Source organism: Sus scrofa, chromosome 8, assembly GCF_000003025.6.
Source record: "Sus scrofa isolate TJ Tabasco breed Duroc chromosome 8, Sscrofa11.1, whole genome shotgun sequence".
Taxonomy (NCBI): domain Eukaryota; kingdom Metazoa; phylum Chordata; class Mammalia; order Artiodactyla; family Suidae; genus Sus; species Sus scrofa.
Window position 1 is genome coordinate 66,134,756 of NC_010450.4, and position 17,952 is coordinate 66,152,707.

At 37.7% G+C, this 17,952-nt stretch overlaps 1 protein-coding gene and 1 long non-coding RNA gene across 4 annotated transcripts in view; one reads left to right on the plus strand and one right to left on the minus strand.

The window, feature by feature from the left end:
- The window catches only part of LOC106508499, a 76,411-nt gene that overhangs the window by 7,076 nt on the left and 51,383 nt on the right, over positions 1-17,952 (plus strand). The window contains exons 1-5 of one of the 2 annotated variants that reach the window (XR_002346690.1): positions 6,587-7,216; positions 11,228-11,330; positions 13,368-13,495; positions 14,476-14,605; positions 17,834-17,894. This is a non-coding gene — a long non-coding RNA (uncharacterized LOC106508499). Of the gene's footprint in view, positions 1-6,586; positions 7,217-11,227; positions 11,331-13,367; positions 13,496-14,475; positions 14,606-17,833; positions 17,895-17,952 lie in introns of those variants that run through there. The other variant, XR_002346689.1, reaches the window with a different exon arrangement.
- The window catches only part of LOC110262115 (UDP-glucuronosyltransferase 2B4-like), an 85,407-nt gene continuing 83,472 nt past the window's right edge, over positions 16,018-17,952 (minus strand). Inside the window, exon 3 of one of the 2 annotated variants that reach the window (XM_021101405.1) lies at positions 16,018-17,558. In XM_021101405.1, the coding sequence (XP_020957064.1) occupies positions 17,322-17,558 (237 nt within the window). In that variant the 3' untranslated portion in view covers positions 16,018-17,321. Of the gene's footprint in view, positions 17,561-17,952 lie in introns of both variants that reach the window. The other variant, XM_021101407.1, reaches the window with a different exon arrangement.

Sequence of the window (17,952 nt, forward strand, 5' to 3'; positions counted from 1 at the left end):
CAGCGGAAACAAATCCGACTAGGAGCCACGAGGTTGCGGGTTCGATCCCTGGCCTCGCTCAGTGGGTTAAGGATCCGGCGTTGCTGTGAGCTGTGGTGCAGGCCAGTGGCTGCAGCTCCGAGTGGACCCCTAGCCTGGGAACTTCCATATGCCATGGTTTGGGCCCTAAAAAGACAAAAGACAAATAAAATAAAATTGACCTTAGGCAAGGTCACAAATGAAATCTCAACAAATTCTGAAGTATTTATGTGAAAGATCTGACTACATAGCACAATAAAATTTTAAAAATATTTAAAAGAATGTTTCATCCTCAAGCATACACATTTAAGAGTGCAATTTAGTGTAGTCATGGACTGAGCTGATTATGAATGACTCAACCCTTTGCCACTTCTGTTTCAGTTGCGTGTATGTACCAAGGAAAAGACAATGTAGAACTGCATATATAGCCAAGTATGAAACTGAGAAAAGATAACCATGAATTTTTAACATAAGAGGAAATTCCATGAAAAGATGCTAGTAAGAACCATAAAACATGGCTTTGGGGAGGAACTTTTAAAAGATGAGCACCTTAACAACAGGGATCAAAATTTACTTTATCTGTACAATGCAGTGTCTTTAGGCCAACAAAAAATTAAATTTAAATGGAACTGGTCATCCCCCTAAGCTGCAGTACAGGCCCAATCCAAAAGCTGTTTTGAAGGGGTGCTTTTACAGTACAGGACATGTGGAATATTTGCAGAAATTAACACCTATTGAAGATAAATTCATGAAAATCATGTAAGGAAATAACCAATTATACAAAATAGGATGATTTTGTACCCAAGAATTGTAGATAGAGGAAAAAATACTAGGATGAGATTTTTATTATTTTTTTGTCTTTGTTTTTATGGGGCCACACTCGTGGCATATGGAGGTTCCCAGGCTACGGGTTGAATTGGAGCTGTTGCTGCCGGCCTACGCCAGAGCCACAGCAATGCCAGATCTGAGCAGCATCTGCGATCTACACCATAGCTCACGGCAACGCTGGATCCTTAAGCCACTGAGGGAGGCCAGGGATCGAACCTGCAACCTCATGGTTCCTAGTTGGATTCGTTTCCGCTGCACCACAGTGGGAACTCCCAGGATGAGATTTTTACAGTAATTAGGTTTGTTTTTTTTTTTAATGATTTTTATTTTTTCCATCATAGCTGGTTTATAAGGTAAGCATGTTTACAGATAAAACATTCTGACATACATCTTGACAATATTTTCTTAGGTCAGTCTCTGAAGACAGTAGAAATAAAAGCAAAAATTAAAGAGACCTAATCAAACTTGTAAACTTTTACACAGCGAAGGAAACCATAATCAAAGAGACCGTCTATGAATGGTAAGGAAATATTTGCAAATGATGCAACTAACAAGGGCTTAATTTCTAAAATATACAAACAGCTCATAGAACTTAACAACAACAAAACCCCCAAACAACCGAGTCAAAAAATAGGCAGAAGTCCTAAATGGACATTTTTCCAAAGAAGAAGACATAGACATAGACAAAAGGCACATGAAAAGATGCTCAACATAGACAGTTATTAGAAAAGTGCAAAAAAAAATTAGAATAAAATATCACCTCACACCAGGCAGAATGGCCATCATACAAAATTCTATGAATAATAAATGCTGGAGGGGGTGTGGAGAAAAGGCAACCCTCCTACACTGTTGGTGGGAATGTCAATTGGTGTAGCCATTATGGAAAACAGTATGGAGGTTTCTTTAATAACAAATTGTGATCCAATAGTCCCACTCCTAGGCACTTAACTGGAAAAGACAGCTAATTAAAAAATACATGCACCACCCCAGTGTTCATAGTAGCACTATTTACAATAGCGAAGATTTGGAAGCAAAATTAGTTTCCATCAACAGATTAATGGATAAAGACCCTTGTTTGGCCAAGGGTCTCTGAAATTATGGAAAGTGAAACCACAGATAAGAAAGGACAGCTGTACTTAGATCGACACAAAAATGTGTCTACAGCATACTTACAGAGTAGTATGCCTTTTAGAGAGGTCGTTACTTTGCTCACTCTTGTATCATTCTTAAGGAGCTGGCTTAAAGTGGAGGATATAGGAGTGCTTAACTAATACATGCTAAACAAAGGAATTAATGAAATGAAGTGAATACTATAGCTTCCTTATGGTTGCACTCCCCTCCTCCAGTTCCTCAACCTTCCAGGCCATCCTCTTCCATTCATTCATTCATCTGTTTATTAATATGTCGATGCCATTAGAGTAATCTTTCTAATATGCACGTGCGATGCCGTTTTCCAGCCCCAAATTCTTTAATGGCTGCATATAAGCTCCAGGATAAATGCTAGCAGCTATAATGGGGCACTTAATACTTTCTTTTTCCATTTTTTTTTATTACTCAAATGAATTTATCACGTCTGTAGTTGTATAATGATCATAACAACCTGATTTCACAGGATTTCCATCCCACAGCCCAGGTACATCCCGCCACCCCCCAAACTGTCTCCTCCAGAGACCATTAGTTTTTCAATGTCTGTGAGTCAGCATCTGTTCTGCAAAGAAGTTCAGTCTGTCCTTTTTTCAGATTCCACATGTCAGTGAAAGCATTTGATGTTGGTGTCTCATTGTATGGCTAACTTCACTTAGCATGATAGTTTCTAGGTCCATCCGTGTTGCAAAAAATGCTGGTATTTCATTCTTTTTAATGGCTGAGTAATAATACATTATGTATATATACACCACATCTTCTGGATCCACAACTCTGTCGATGGGCATTTAAGTTGTGTCCATGTCTTGGCTATTGTAAATAGTGCTGCAATGAACATTGGAGTACATGTGTCTTTGCGAGTCGTGGTTTTCTCTGGATAGATGCCCAGGAGTGGGCTTGCTGGATCAAATGGTAGTTCTATGTTTAGTGTTCTGAGGAATCTCCATACTGCTTTCCACAGTGGTTGCACCAATTTACAATCCCACTAACAGTGTACTAGTGTTCTTCACACCCTCTCCAGCACTTATTGTTTGTAGACTTTTGGATGATGGCCATTCTGGCTGGTGTAAGGTGGTACCTCAGAGTGGTTTTGATTTGCATCTCTCTAATAATGAGTGATGTTGAACATCTGTTCATGTGTTTCTTGGCCATCTGTATGTCTTGTTTGGAGAACTGTCTGTTTAGATCTTCTGCCCATTTTTTGATGGGGTTGTTTGTTTTTTTGGTATGGAGCTGTGGAAGGTGTTTATAAATTTTGGAGATCAATCCTTTGTCAGTCGATTCACTTGCAAAGATTTCTCCCATTCTGTGGGTTGTCTTTTTGTGTTTAGGGTTTCCTTTGCTGTGCAGAAACTTTGAAGTTTGAGTAGGTCCCATTTGTTTATTTTTGTTTTTGTTAATACTCTGATAGGTGGATCTGAGAAGATGTTGCTGTCGTTTATGCCAGAGAGTGTTTGGCCTATGTTTTCCTCTAGGAGTTTGATAGTGTCTGGTCTTATATCTAGGTGTTGAATCCATTTGGAGTTTATTTTTGTGTATGGTGTTAGGGAGTGTTCTAATTTCATTCTTTTCCATGTGGCTGTCCAGTTTTCCCAGCACCACTTATTGAACAAGCTGTCCTTTCTCCATTGTGTATTCTTGCCTCCTTTGTCATAGGTTAGTTGGCTGTAGGTGTGTGGGTTTAATTCTGGGCTTTTTTTCTTTTTGTCTTTTTTTTTTTGCTATTTCTTGGGCCGCTTCTGCAGCATATGGAGGTTCCCAGGCTAGGAGTCGAATTGGAGCTGTAGCCGCCGGCCTACGCCAGAGCCACAGCAACACGGGATCCAAGCCGCGTCTGCAACCTACACCACAGCTCACAGCAACGCCGGACCGTTAGCCCGCTGAGCAAGGACGGGGACCGAACCCGCAACCTCATGGTTCCTAGTCAGATTTGTTAACCACTGCACCACCATGGGAACTCCTAATTCTGGGCTTTCTATCCTGTTCCACTGATCTCTACTTCTGTCTTTGTGCCAGTACCATGCGGTTTTGATGACTGTTGCTTTGTAGTATAGTCTAAAGTCAGGGAGCCTGATTCCTCCAGCTCCATTTTTCTTTTTCAGGATGTCTTTGGCTATTCTGGGTCTTTTGTGCTTCCAAACAAACTTTAAAATATTTTGTTCGAGTTCTGTGAAAAATGTCCTTGGTAATTTGATAGGGATTGCATTGAATCTGTAGATTGCCTTAGGTCGTATAGTCGTTTTGATAATATTAACTCTTCCAATCCACGAGCATGGTATATCTTTCCATCTATTTGCATCATCTTCGATTTCTTTCATCAGTGGCTTGTGGTTTTCAGAGTACAGGTCTTTTGTTTCTTTAGGTAGGTTTACTCCTAGGTATTTTATTCTTTTGGATGCAATGGTAAATGGGATTGCCTCCCTCATTTCCTTTTCTGCTCTTTTAGTATATAGAAATGCCGTCAATTTCTGTGTATTGATTTTGTATCCTACGACTTTGCCAAATTCGTGGATGAGCTCTAACAGTTTTCTGGTAGAGCCTTGAGGATTCTCTAGGTATAGTATCATGTCAGGGATAGTTTTGCTTCTTCCTTTCCAATTTGGATTCCTTTTATTTCTTTTACTTCTCTGATTGCTGTGGCTAGGACTTCCAGAACTATGTTGAAGAGTAGTGGCGAGAGTGGACATCCTTGTCTTGTTCCTCATCTCAGCGGGAATTCTTTCAGCTTTTCACCATTGAGAATGATGTTTGCTGTGGGTTTGTCATATATGGCCTTTATCATGTTGAGGTAGGTTCCCGTTATGGCCACTTTCTGAAGGGTATTTATCAGAAGTGGGTGTTGGATTTTGTCAAAGGCTTTTTCCACGTCTATTGAGAGGATCATATGGTGTTTATTCTTCAGTTTGTTAATGTGGTGCAAAACACTGATGGATTTGTGGATACTGAAGAACCCTTGCGTCCCTGGGATAAATCCCACTTGATCATGATGTACAATCCTTTTAATGTATTGTTGGATGTGGTTTGCTAGTATTTTGCTGAGGATTTTTGCATCGATGTTCATCAGTGAAATTGGCCTGTAGTTTTCTTTTTTTGTGGAGTCTTTGTCTGGTTTTGGTACCAGGGTGATGGTAGCCTCATAGAATGAGTTTGGGAGTATCCCTTCCTCTGCAATTTTTTGAAATAATTTCAGAAGGAGAGGTGTTAGCTCTTCTCTCAATGTTTGATAGAATTTGCCTGTGAAGCCATCTGGTCCTGGACCTTTGTTTGTTGGAAGTTTTTTAATCACAGTTTCAATTTCAGTTCATTCATTCATCTTTTCTGTTTCATCTTGGTTTAGTCTTGGAAGATTGTATTTTTCTAAGAATTTGTCCACTTCTTCTAGGTTTTCCATTTTATTGGCATATAGTTGCATATAGTAGTCTCTTAGGATCCTTTGTATTTCTGTGATGTCCGTTGTTACTTCTCCTTTTTCATGGCTAATTTTATTGATTTGAGTCCTCTCTCTTTTTTTCTTGATAAGTCTGGCTAGGGGTTTATCACTTTTGTTGATCTTTTCAAAGAACCAGCTTTTTGTTTCATTGATCTTTTCTATGGTTTTCTTTGTTTTCGATGTACACACATCATATATATATTGAAGTAAGACAGATACTGTGATATCACTTATATAGGGAATCTAAAATATGATGCAAATGAGTCTATATACAAAAATGAAACATCACAAACAGAAAACTCATGGTTACCGAAGGGGAAGCAGGTAGAGGGATAAATTAAGAGTTTGGGGTTAGCATATGCCAACTATTTAGGATGGACAAACAACAGTGCCCTACTGTGTTGCATCGGGAACTATATTCAATATCTTATAATAAACTATATGATGGATAAAATATAAACAATAGATATATATGTATAAGTGAAACACTTTGCTGTACACCAAAAGCTAACACAACTTTCCATTAAAAATTTAAAAGTATTTGAAGTATTTTAAAATGTTCATTGATGAAAGAGCATTTAACAAGGATGGCCTGGGGTGGGAAGGTTGAATATAAAAGGAGCCATTTAGAAATTCTAGAAATCAGAAATACATTCAATGATTATATGAAATAAAGTGAAACAGTGGATAGAATGATCAACTCTAGAGAGAATTTGTGAATTTTATGTTTTCCTGACTGAATCTTGACTGAGTGAGACCCCTAGACCAACAAGCTCTAGGGATTTTCTGTAAACTGATTATGGAGTATGTATTATTTGCTAGTATCTTACATCAGAGCTCACCTGATGATCTGTGATGCTTTTAAGCTCTCTTGTTTCTAATTGTTTTCCTGGCCTTACCCATCCTGTGCTGCACTGAAGTGTTTGCAATCTGATTCAATGTGTTTGCCTCAGTTTTTCGTCTTCTTGTCTTTTTTTGTCTTTTTGTTGTTGTTGTTGTTGTTGCTATTTCTTGGGCCGCTCCCACGGCATATGGAGGTTCCCAGGCTAGGGGTTGAATCGGAGCTGTAGCCACCAGCCTACACCAGAGCCACAGCAACGCAGGATCCGAGCCGCGTCTGCAACCTACACCACAGCTCACGGCAACGCCAGATCCTTAACCCACCGAGCAAGGGCAGGGACCGAACCCGCAACCTCATGGTTCCTAGTCCAATTCGTTAACCACTGCGTCACGACGGGAACTCCTGCCTCAGCTTTTCTTTCATTCCGCCTTGGCTCTTGCAACTGCATGTCCTCATTATGATTGATCAACCCAGCTCCAAAGCTCATCTTCTCTGACCTTGATTTTCTGATTAATTTTTACCAATTTATCTGACTTTCATGGATCTTGTTTTTTTGCCAGTCACTCGCAGCTACTGTCATCCATGATTCTGGGATTCTTGATTTTTTTTTTTTTTTTTTTTTTTTAGCAAATGACATATTGACCTTTTGTACCTTCTCTAAACCAAAGAAGTCAATAGAAAAACACCACAGTGGAAAAAGAGCACAGTACATGCAAAGAAGATCCTGGAATGGACCAAAAAAACCCAGAAAAACAAAATGACGGTCAATCATATTAATAATTAGAGATTTGACAGTTAATGAAATACTGTATTTCCACATATTGTGGATTGCGAGACTTAATATTCATCACAGAATGGGCACCAAATAAATAACTGGTTATTCTAGCGCTGGCTTAATGAATGTTTGCACAGATTGGTGATGGATGCAGAGAGGGACGTCACATGTGGGCCTGTAGGTAAGAAAATTTTTCCTTCTCTCCTAGGTTCATTAGTTGATGTAAGAATTAAATTGACATAAAAATAGATTAACAAGAAAATTAATTTTGTGCATATGGATCCCATAAAAATACAAGACTCTAAGAAGTAACCAAAGCAGGCCCCTTTATACCTTTTAGACATACAATACATTTATGCAAAAATGACATGATAAAAAATTTGGGCTTAGGGAAGCAAATTCATGAAGAAATAGTGAGGTTTGTTTATATGACATTGTTAATCTATCTTTTATATAAGTGTGTATTTTTCAATCCCAATCATTAATTTAATCCCCCCCAACATTTCCCCTTTGGTAACCATAAGTTTGGTTTTGAAAACTGAGCCTGTTTCTGTTTTGTAAGTTCTTTTGTATCATTTTTATTAGATTCCACATATTGGTGCTCTCATATGATATTTGTCTTTCTCTGATTTAGTATGATAATCTCTAGGTCCATCCATGTGCTGCAAATGGCATTCTTTCTTTTTTTTTCTTTTTTTTTTTTTTTTTTTGCCTTTTCTTTCTTTTTAGGGCCACAGCCGTGGCACATGGAGGTTCCCAGGTTAGGGGTTTAATTGGAGCTGCAGCCACAGGCCTATGCCAGAGCCACAGCAACACTGGATCTGAGCCATGTCTGTGACCCACACCACAGCTCATGGCAATGCCAAACCCTTAACCCACTGAGTGAGACCAGGGATCGAACCTGCAACCTCATGCTTCCTAGTTGGATTCCTTTCCACTGTGCCATGACGGGAACTCTTATTTCTTTTTATGGTTAAGTGATAATCCCTTGCATGTATATGTCACGTCTTCTTTATCCAGTCCTCTGTTAATGGACATTTGAGTCGATTCCATGTCTAGGCTATCGTAAATAGTGCAGCAGTAAATACTGGGGTGCACATATCTTTTTTGTTTTCCTCCTTTTTTTTTTTTTAGGGCCGGCATAGCATATGGAAGTTCTCAGCTAGGGGTCGAATTGTAGCTGTAGCTGCCAGCCTACCACAGCCACAGCAACTTGAGATCCAAGCTCCATCTGTGACCTAGGCCACAGCTCACGGCAATGCCAGATCCTTCACTTTTAGTCTGTGTTTGTCTTTTGCCTCAAAGTGAGTCTCTTGTAGGCAGCATATTGAAAGATCTTCTTTTTTGATCCAATCAACCACTTTTTCTTTTGGTTGGAATTATTCTATCTGCTAGATCGATTATAATCTCTAGGTCAATTCTTCTGTGAAATTTAGTCTTCTATTCATTGCTTCGAGAGTGCTTTTTATCTCAGGGGTAGAATTATCTGTTTTTATTTGGGTCTTCTTTTTATTTTGTATTTTCTTGTTAAAATGATCTGTGGTTAGATCAATTCTCTTTCCTAATTCAGTTAGTATTTTTATTACCAATGTTTTGACTTCATTGTTTCATAGACTAATTATCTTTATTTCATGATCTTTTCCAGGGGTTTTCTCTTGCTCTTTTCTTTGGGAATAGATCCTCTGCGTTTTCATTTTATTTAACTTGCTCTGTCTCTACAAATGTAGTGAGTTACCTATTTTGGTCCTGAAGCAGTGTTATTATGTGGAAGTATCTCTATGTAGCTGTTATTCAGTACCTTTGGTGGGAGGGTTGGGTTTGATGTGGAGGCCAGTCACATTTCCTCAGGGTGTGCTGGCCACTATAATCTTGGTAGAAGCTGTGGCTGGTGATGGAAGAGCCAGAGCTTGTGCAGGGAGGAAAGCGAGACTTCCACTCTTCTCAGTGGCCATCTCTGCCCTGTCAGGGCTGGTGTGTGTTCACAAGGTGCTGGAGCAGAAAGATGAGGGTCCAGCTTGAGCTGGCTCTGTTCCCTTTAAGTGTGTGTTTTTCCTTCTTCCTGCACTGGATCCTTTTCCCCAAAAGAGAGGCAGCTGAAGCAAGTGGGGCTCATGTGCTTTTAGAGGTCTGAGGCTCTGCCTGTGTAGACATCACCACTAAGTAGGGCTTATGTGCTTTCAGAGGTCTGAGGCTCTGCCTGTGTAGACGTCACCACTAAGTAGGGCTTATGTGCTTTCAGAGGTCTGAGGCTCTGCCTGTGTAGACATCACACTTTTTACATAGCTTTAGGTAGCACGCCAGTTAGGACCATTCAGAATTTCAGAAACAAAATTTACGTGAAGGAATGTTTTGGGTTCATGAAGGTTCTGAACTCTAAAAGCATATACAGAACAAAGGACTTGCCTAAATACTTAGCTAAGCATCTTGACCAAACTTTAATTGACTTGCACCTGCAGTAAGTTGTAGCTTATGTCCCTAAAGATGACCTCCCAGCCTCCATGCTGAGTTTTTGCTGAAGAAAATGTGATCCTGCCAAACCATAAAATGTACATTGTCTAACCCACCTTGTCAAACCATTTTTAGTAATTTTTCCACTTTTTCTGTAGTATTCCATTTCTACATAGCTCCCTTGTCCCATTTCCCCCCCCCCCACTCATTTCCTCCTAGTTTCTTTTTTTCCTTATCTGTTTTCCCTTTAAAAACCTCAGTGACTTTTGTCCTAGTTGGAGTTGACCTTCAGTTTATACTGGAATCTTTCTCTACCTTATTCTGGCTGTTTGAATAAAATTTGTCTTGTAGCCTTTCATAGGTATCTGGTCCTCTTTTTACTTGACAAGTACACGTATATTCTACTCAATTGCATTTTTCATGCAGAAGATGTTTCTGAAGAGTATTTATCAAAAAATGTACAGGATTATTTCCATTCTTAGGGTTGAATGGATTAACTAACACAATATGTTTAACCAAGAGTAAAATCTTTGGGTACATCAGGAAGGCACAGTTCTTGTTAAATGTGAAGGAAAATCTTTTGTTTTCATGCTAAAATTTTTATTTAATTAAAATTTTTTTATTATAGTTGATCTACAATGTTCTGTTAATTTCTGAAGGAAAATCTAATCTTATGTCACCATGATTGAATTAAAGGTAGTAATCTTATCTTTTATGCCTTACTGGCTTTGGATCTCAAACTTTACTCCCTCTTTTTCTTCTTTTCTATCGTAACAAAACTTTGATAGCAAAACAAGAAACATTTTATAGCAAGGAAAATGGCAGTCGCAATCACATCCAGAGAGTGGTACTGGTACCAGGTGAAGTTGTGGGCTGCTGGCCACAGGTGCTTGGCTCCTTTGTGGTGCATGACAAACTCGATCCAGAAGACTGCTCGGTCCAGGGGTTTCATGGGCTGATCATGTTAAATGGTTGATAACCACATAAAATTCTCTTTATACCTGAAGGAAAAGCAAATAGAAATTGATTTGTAGAATGAACTAGAAAAGATAAATACATGAAATTTTCATGCAGATGGTAAAAATGAGTGGAACAAAGAGTGGAAAATTATTTTCCTCAGAGATGATTATAGAGGTCTTAGCTTATAGGCTAGAATGTGTTTAATAAATAGGACTTCAAACTCTGAAGAAAAGAGAGAATATGATAAGTATTTGTAGGTTAAAGAATGGAATGAGTTAAGTCACAAAAGCAAAAAACAAAACAATATATGTTTTAAGTGTTCAAAGCTTGAATTACCCAGCAAGGAATTGTAAAGAGACTGGTAGGCAAATTTTAAAATACTATCCTAATCCAGAGATAGGAGGTAAATCCATGATGAGGTTCAGAGACATGTCCAGGCAGGTTTGATCAGGAGTTGGTGTTAACCTTATATTAGTGAAGTAGTGGTTAAAAGTGTGGAAGTAGATTGCCTTGGTTTGAATCCTAACTCTGACACTTATCGTATTGTCTGCTTCTTTATTCTCTGTTCCTCAGTTTTACATTATTAAATAGAATGGATAGGAATAATGCCTTACCTGATTCTTTTGAGAAATAGTATGTTGATTCTTAGAGGTATTCCTAGCATATATTGACTCTCAGTAAATGTGTGCTAGTATTGTTGCTTTTCTTGTTAGTAGCTTTAGAATTTGAACTCTGCTTAACATTTCACTTTCAGGTATTGCAGTTACATTTGTTTCTATTGTAGAAATGATGATGGACTAGCAGACAAGGAAGAAAGAAGAATAAAGAGATATGGCTCATGGACTCCAAATCACAAAGTGCTGAGGCATGGCACTGTGGCAATAACAGTGAGATAACTTATCCCTCTGTTCTGTAAAATCACAGGGGAAGCACTGGGCTTTTGAGAGGAGGGCAGTAATCTGGAAACATTTTTGTAGTACAGTAGACTTTGCTGAAGAAGTTACTTAATATATGCAAAGGACTTAGTACAAAGAGTAGCATATTGCAAATGTTCAGTATATATTAGCTAATAAATTATCTTCATTTTTTTTCTTTTATCTTTTTTTTTTTTTTTAAGGTCTGCACCTGCAGCATATGGAAGTTCCCAGGCTAGGGGTCAAAGGAGCAACAGCTGCTGGCCTACACTACAGCCACAGCAACACTTGATCCAAGTCATGTCTGCAACCTACACCACAGCTCATGGCAATGCCGGATCCGTAACCCCCTGAGTGAGGCTCAGGATGGAGCCTGCGTCCTCATGGATAGTAGTTAGTTTCGTTAACACTGAGCCACAACTGAGCCACAACGCAACTCCAAATTATCTTCATTTTTTTGACAGCAGCTTTACATCATTTAAAAAAATGTATAAAACTAGAGAGATATACTTTTACATGAAACCACCAAATGAAAGATATATTTTTTAGAAGAAATTGTTCTTCTTATGGTGCTCATTTAGAATAATAGTTGTGCTAAAAAAGACACCCCTTTATTTTATTTTAGGCCGCACCTGCATCATGTGCAAGTTCCCAGTCAGGGACTGAACCTGTGCCGCAGCTTGGCCCTGCATCACAGCTGCAGCAACACCGCATTTTTAACCCCTTGTGCCACAAGAGAACTTCCAAATGACACTACTTTTAAAACACCCAAATGTCCACTGTGCTGTTACTACCAATATATTCTCAAAATATTTTCTTTCTAAAGTCATTGCAAAACAAAAGGGGAAAAATATTTATCATAGTTATGATATTAATGGTAATGTATTACTGAAATTCACTTATATCCTGAAGTGATTTGGAAATGAAATGTTTCTGGTTTCAGAAAATATGGCTTTTTAATAGGATATTCCAACATATCTTCAAAGTTAATTACTTTTAGATTTTACATTCTTCCAAATAAGACAAAACCAGGCACAACCAAAAGAACTAAAAATGTACCTACATTTAAGTGGTATCTACATAGTTGTAACTGTGTAAATTAGAAAATTCTAATTGTTTACCATTTATTAGTGATGAGGTCTGCCGGAGGCCAGCTCTGGAGGCCAGGGAGTATACATCCCGATAGGAGAGGGACACGGTGTCAACGAATGTACAGTTACGGAGACATCCTCTTTGTCCCTTCTTTCAGGGCGCTGGACTGCTCAAATTTTATTAGCATAAGTGGTTGATTATATAGACAGTTTTTTACTACAGATTACATCATAGTGTTAAAAGTACATTGGTTAACTCTTAGGCTTTGTTTTTTGATCACATGGTACAGTAGCAATACATCACATTTTAAAATCTTCAACTTAACTAAATTTAATGAGTACAATTCAAGGACAAACAGGTGTAGCATATCATGTGGGAAAGAGGAGACTCAGCACAAACCATCTCATGGCCGGCCAATTCCCACAACCTGAAGAGGCCACAAACATAACAATTTTTGTCTTCAGACTAGTGTCTATCTTTAAAGCGTCCTTGACAGGGAAACAGTATGAGAAAATACAAATCAACTTAGCTAGCTACCGCTAAAAGTTTTTAAAATCAAGGACAAAACTCACAGCTGGGTTTCTTTTGATCAAGAATAATATATGTCTAACTTCTACAAACCTCATTAAAATCCTAACTCTAAAGACTACCTTAACTAGTTAGTAGATAAACACTATATATTAATTAAGTTGGATATGAATAGGGAAAAGTCCTTCAGGATGAAATTTTTATTATATTATTATTGTAACTTCGTTAAATCACAAATCACCACAGGAAAATAAGAATGGAAAATAAGAATAATAAGTAAATAATCAGGAAAGACTGAGAAAAACTGAATAACAAATAAAACAGGAAAGACTAGGTCACCTGAGAAGCAATTCATGTTCTCCAGCATAAACATGGAAATTGTTTTCCCAGGAAAGCCCCAGTTCTTCCCCATCAACATCAAAATGAGAGCTGTGTAACCTGAGGCCTGCCCTTGGCTTGTACCATACAGGCAGGCTTTCATCCTAACCGGAGGCCCACCTTCAGCATGTACCGTTCAGGTGAGCGCCCTTCCTTGGTTAGGAACTTGCCTTCAGGTCTTTCTGCCTCAGGCAAGGTCCTTTTTTTGACTCCCTGCATCTTCTCGGCTCCCCGCAGAGGTCAAAATATTAGCATAGAAAACTTGGGAATTATTAAATGTAATGAGAATTTGAGATTGATTATGACATGGTTGTTTACTGGAAATAATCCATTTGAAAATTTAGACTTTTGAGGAGTTGTCTTGCTGAAGGAAAGTCTTAACTGTGTGGATGGGTATTCTTATAACATTCATGGTTCCACACTTTAACTTTGTTCCCAATGCATCCTCTTAATCCTTCTGTTACCATTTCAGTGACTTCTCATTCTAATCATTAGTTCTTTCAAAATTTCTCCATTGTCCTTAAACCTCTGACAATCCTTTCCCCTAAAACCACTGGAAAATACTTAATGCCACCCTTACAATAGGTTATTGTTGCCTGTTTTCAAAATGTTGAGCAAATCTTAACTTCTTGTGTTTATATCAAGGCTCATTGCTGCCTCCCTGGTCTTCATATGAAAACTTCTTTATAAATAGCATCGATAAAAAAATTATACACACACACACACACACACACACACACTCACACACTCACGAAGGATTATTTGTGACTTGCTTCAAGGCATTGACCAAATCTGTTCTTGGCATTGTTTCCAGGTCCAATCTGACAGCTGCTCCCTTGGCTGTCATGTGAGCAATGTATTATCAGGCTGGTCACCAAACAGAGGAATGCCCACCATAGGTATCTCATGGTAGATGGCCTCATAAATGCCATTGTTGCCACCATGAGTTATGAAAGCTTTGGTTTTTGGATGACCTAGGATTGAGTGAATTTCAAGAAAAGTATTAATTTTAAGTCTTAGAAATGAAATGAGCAATAAGTATTAAAAGACTCTGAAAGAAGCAGCATCTTATAGATATCAGACAATTATGTACTTGAAACTGCATTTAAATTTCTTTCAGAAATCAGAGCAAGAAACCCCTAAATCTGCTGGAGAGGTCAATGAAGACTTCATGAAAGAAGTTCTGTGTCACTTGAACTTCACAAATGAATTCAAGTTTGGCAAGTGAACAACTTGAAAGAACATTCCAGGTAGAAGAAACCGTATGTGCAAAAAAAAGGGGGGGGTATGAGGGGCATGTCAGAAATAAATTCTCTTAGAGAAGTAGGGAAGTCCTTTAGTCTGGTAGGAAGGATGTCAGGCAGCAGGAAGGATAAAGGTAGTGGGGCTGGAAACAGAGGAAGGAAAAGCTACATTGTATCATGAAATGCATAATTGCTTCAAGAAAAAGATTGTGGATTTTTTCAGTATAGAAAATACAGAGTCCGTGGACTCTCTCTAACAAAAAGAGGAGCTGTTACTTTTTAATAGCCTTTAAAGCATCCCTACAGAGGAGAAAAGTTAGGTGTAAGGCAAGAATTCAGAAACAGAACAACAATCCCCAAAGTTATTCAGAGTAAGAAGTAGTTACAGCCAAAATGAAGATATTGGATTCTGGCCATAAGGGACATGACTGTACATAATAAAATATCAACTGCTCTATTTCCTTCCTTCCTTCCTTCCTTCTTTCTCTCTCTCTCTCTTTCTTTTTCTTTCTTTCTTTCTTTCTTTCTTTCTTTCTTTCTTTCTTTCTTTCTTTCTTTCTTTCTTTCTTTCTTTCTTTCTTCTTTCTTTTCTTCCTTCCTTCCTTTCTTTCTCTCTCTCTCTCTTTCTTTCCTTTTTTTTTTTTTTTACCTAGAGCTGGAAATAACAATGAATGTATAAAGTTTTCTTTTTATGTGTTTCAATAATAAATGCCCAATGAATTTATTTCCTGAAGTATTATCACTCTGATCAGCTGTTACTCATGTTTTCAGTATTTGTTCTTCCACGTCTTATCAAGAAGGTCGTTCTGGGGGATCCACTTATACAGCTGAGTATTGGGTCCTAAGTATCTGGTTTCTTGCCATCATATTTCCACAGAACCTGTTAGGGTAAAGAAAATAGCTTATTCCACATGTTGGACTTCAGGGTTTTAACATTAGAGTTCCAAAGAGATTAGAAGACCTCTGGTGAAATGTCTTCCATATGACAGATAAAAAAACAAGGGCAAGAGGTCTAAAGTAATGATAACTGCTAATGCACTAACATCTATAGGAATAACCACATTTTATATACTTATTGTTATGTTCAATCAGGTATGGACTGCAATCATGACATATCACAGATGATGACATAAACAAATGAGATTTTCAATGACAAATTCAAATTTTTAAGAAATTGTTCGATGGTCTTGATTCTAGTGCAAACAGGCTGTGGCAAATTGTTAATAACCCCTGTACTTTGTTTTGCTTTATATACTAGCTCTCACTTTCAAATAAGATATTTAATGGCTTATTTTTTTTTAACTATTATAGAAGGTAGTTAAGTTATATCCACTTATTAATATACCTTGTTTTTTAGTTTTACATCTTTTTCTTTACCAAATGAAAATGCATGCACCACCACTTAGGAGAAATAAATATTTCTGCTTATTTATAATTTATTAATAATAAGTTAATTAATGCTGCCTAGAGAGTATAACTTCTTAGACTACAAATTGTGAGGCACTATTTCCAAGAAAAATGACAATTGGTAATTTTTGACATGAATCCAGAGTATTACCACTATTATTGGGCATGGAAATTGTTTAAATTTAGAAAAGAAGAGCCTGTTGATAACTTATAAGTGTCGATAGTGCTGTTGAAAAGTTTCAAAATAGTGATGCTAATATTTATTTAACTGGCCCTAAACACTTCAACCATGAAGCACAAAGCATTGACAGCATTGATTAATGTGGTTTCTATGCACAGTACCAAAATGAGTTACTAACTTCGGAATTCCTAAATAATTTGCATAAACCAGATTGTAATTTACAAGTGTTTAACTTTTATTTGCTATGAAGTAATTTTAGGTTTCTAGCCAAAAATAAATAAATAAATAAAATAGCATAGGTGGTTAGGAGAATAATAACAATACCAGATTGTAAGCTAAAAAGTAGTTTGTAAATGTCCAAAGACCCCAGGTGTATTTTGCATATTAGAAAATAAGTTTCTGCCATATTTTACGGAGAAGGAGGCAGCTGAACCATTTCCATGCTCCTCTTCTTTTTATTGTTCCTTCTTCCTCAATGAGGAGGGGTACTCTGATAGGTTAGAAGCAGAGTTCATTAAGGGCCAGACTTTACAGTGCACAGGGTTCACACTAAGGGCAAGACCCCATCTTCATCTTTTCTTTTATCTTCCTGCTTCAGACTTTGGCAGGACCCAGTCAACCAGGGCAGGCTGATGTTTCTGTTTCTTTAAATCACTGCGGCTGCAGGGGTACCTAGAGGCAGCTCAGTGAGCCCTGGCCATCCTTTCTCTGAACAGCAGCCTGGAAACCACACTGAATGGGTCTCTTCTAAAATTTAGGAGAAGTAAAATGTGGCAGGATTACCTAGAAAGTATGAACTGCATGTCGTATTCCAGACTTTCATCAGTATTGCTTAACATTACTGTACAAGTTCACCTACTGTTAAAATTTAGCTCCTGAGAACATCTCTATGTGTACCACGTCCTTAGGAGTCCTTCAAGGAAAAGGAGCAAATGACAAGGTAGAATTTAGTGATTTCTTTTCCTGTCCACAATCTCATTATAATACCAAAATTCACACTGCATCTCCTAAATAAATTTCTTTTTGATTACAATGTTAATCCAGAACTATTGTGGACCACACACTCTCTGTATGGTTATAAGACCTGCCAGGTTAATTTTGGTTTTTAAATATATCTGAGATACTTTGGAGCTATCATAATACTTTGTACTTCTTGCAGAAAATTTCTGTAAACAGACCTTTTATAGAGATTAACATACTCATTAAATCATTGTCTACTATTAAGTTATTTTTATCTACCTTTTGTGGAATCTGGGTAAGGGCTGATGCAATTGTATTGGTTCTTTCTTCTGTCAGGTTAATGACTATTGACCCCAAAGAAAATACCACAATGCCATTTTCTCCAGAGCTCTGGACAAACTCTTCCATTTCCTGTGAAAAATATTTGCTCAATGACCAAAAAAAGTGGAAAGGATTGCTACGAATAAGATAAAATCTGATATTATCTTATCTGGAATTGAGTAGTGCTATTTTTGAAATAGTGTGATAAACTACATATAATATTAAATTTATCTGTCTCAATCATTCCCACGTGCACAAGTAAAAGTGTTAACTATATTCACATTGTGTACCAATCTCTGGGATTTTTCATGTGGTAAAACTAGAAATTTATGCCCATTTAAGACTCAATTTTCCTCTTTCCACAGGCCCTGGCAACCTTCATTCTACTCTGTGTTTCCTCAAATTTGACTAGTCTGGGTACCTCATGTAAGTTGAATTATACAGTATTTTAGTCTTTTGGTGACTGACTTATTTTGTTTAGCAT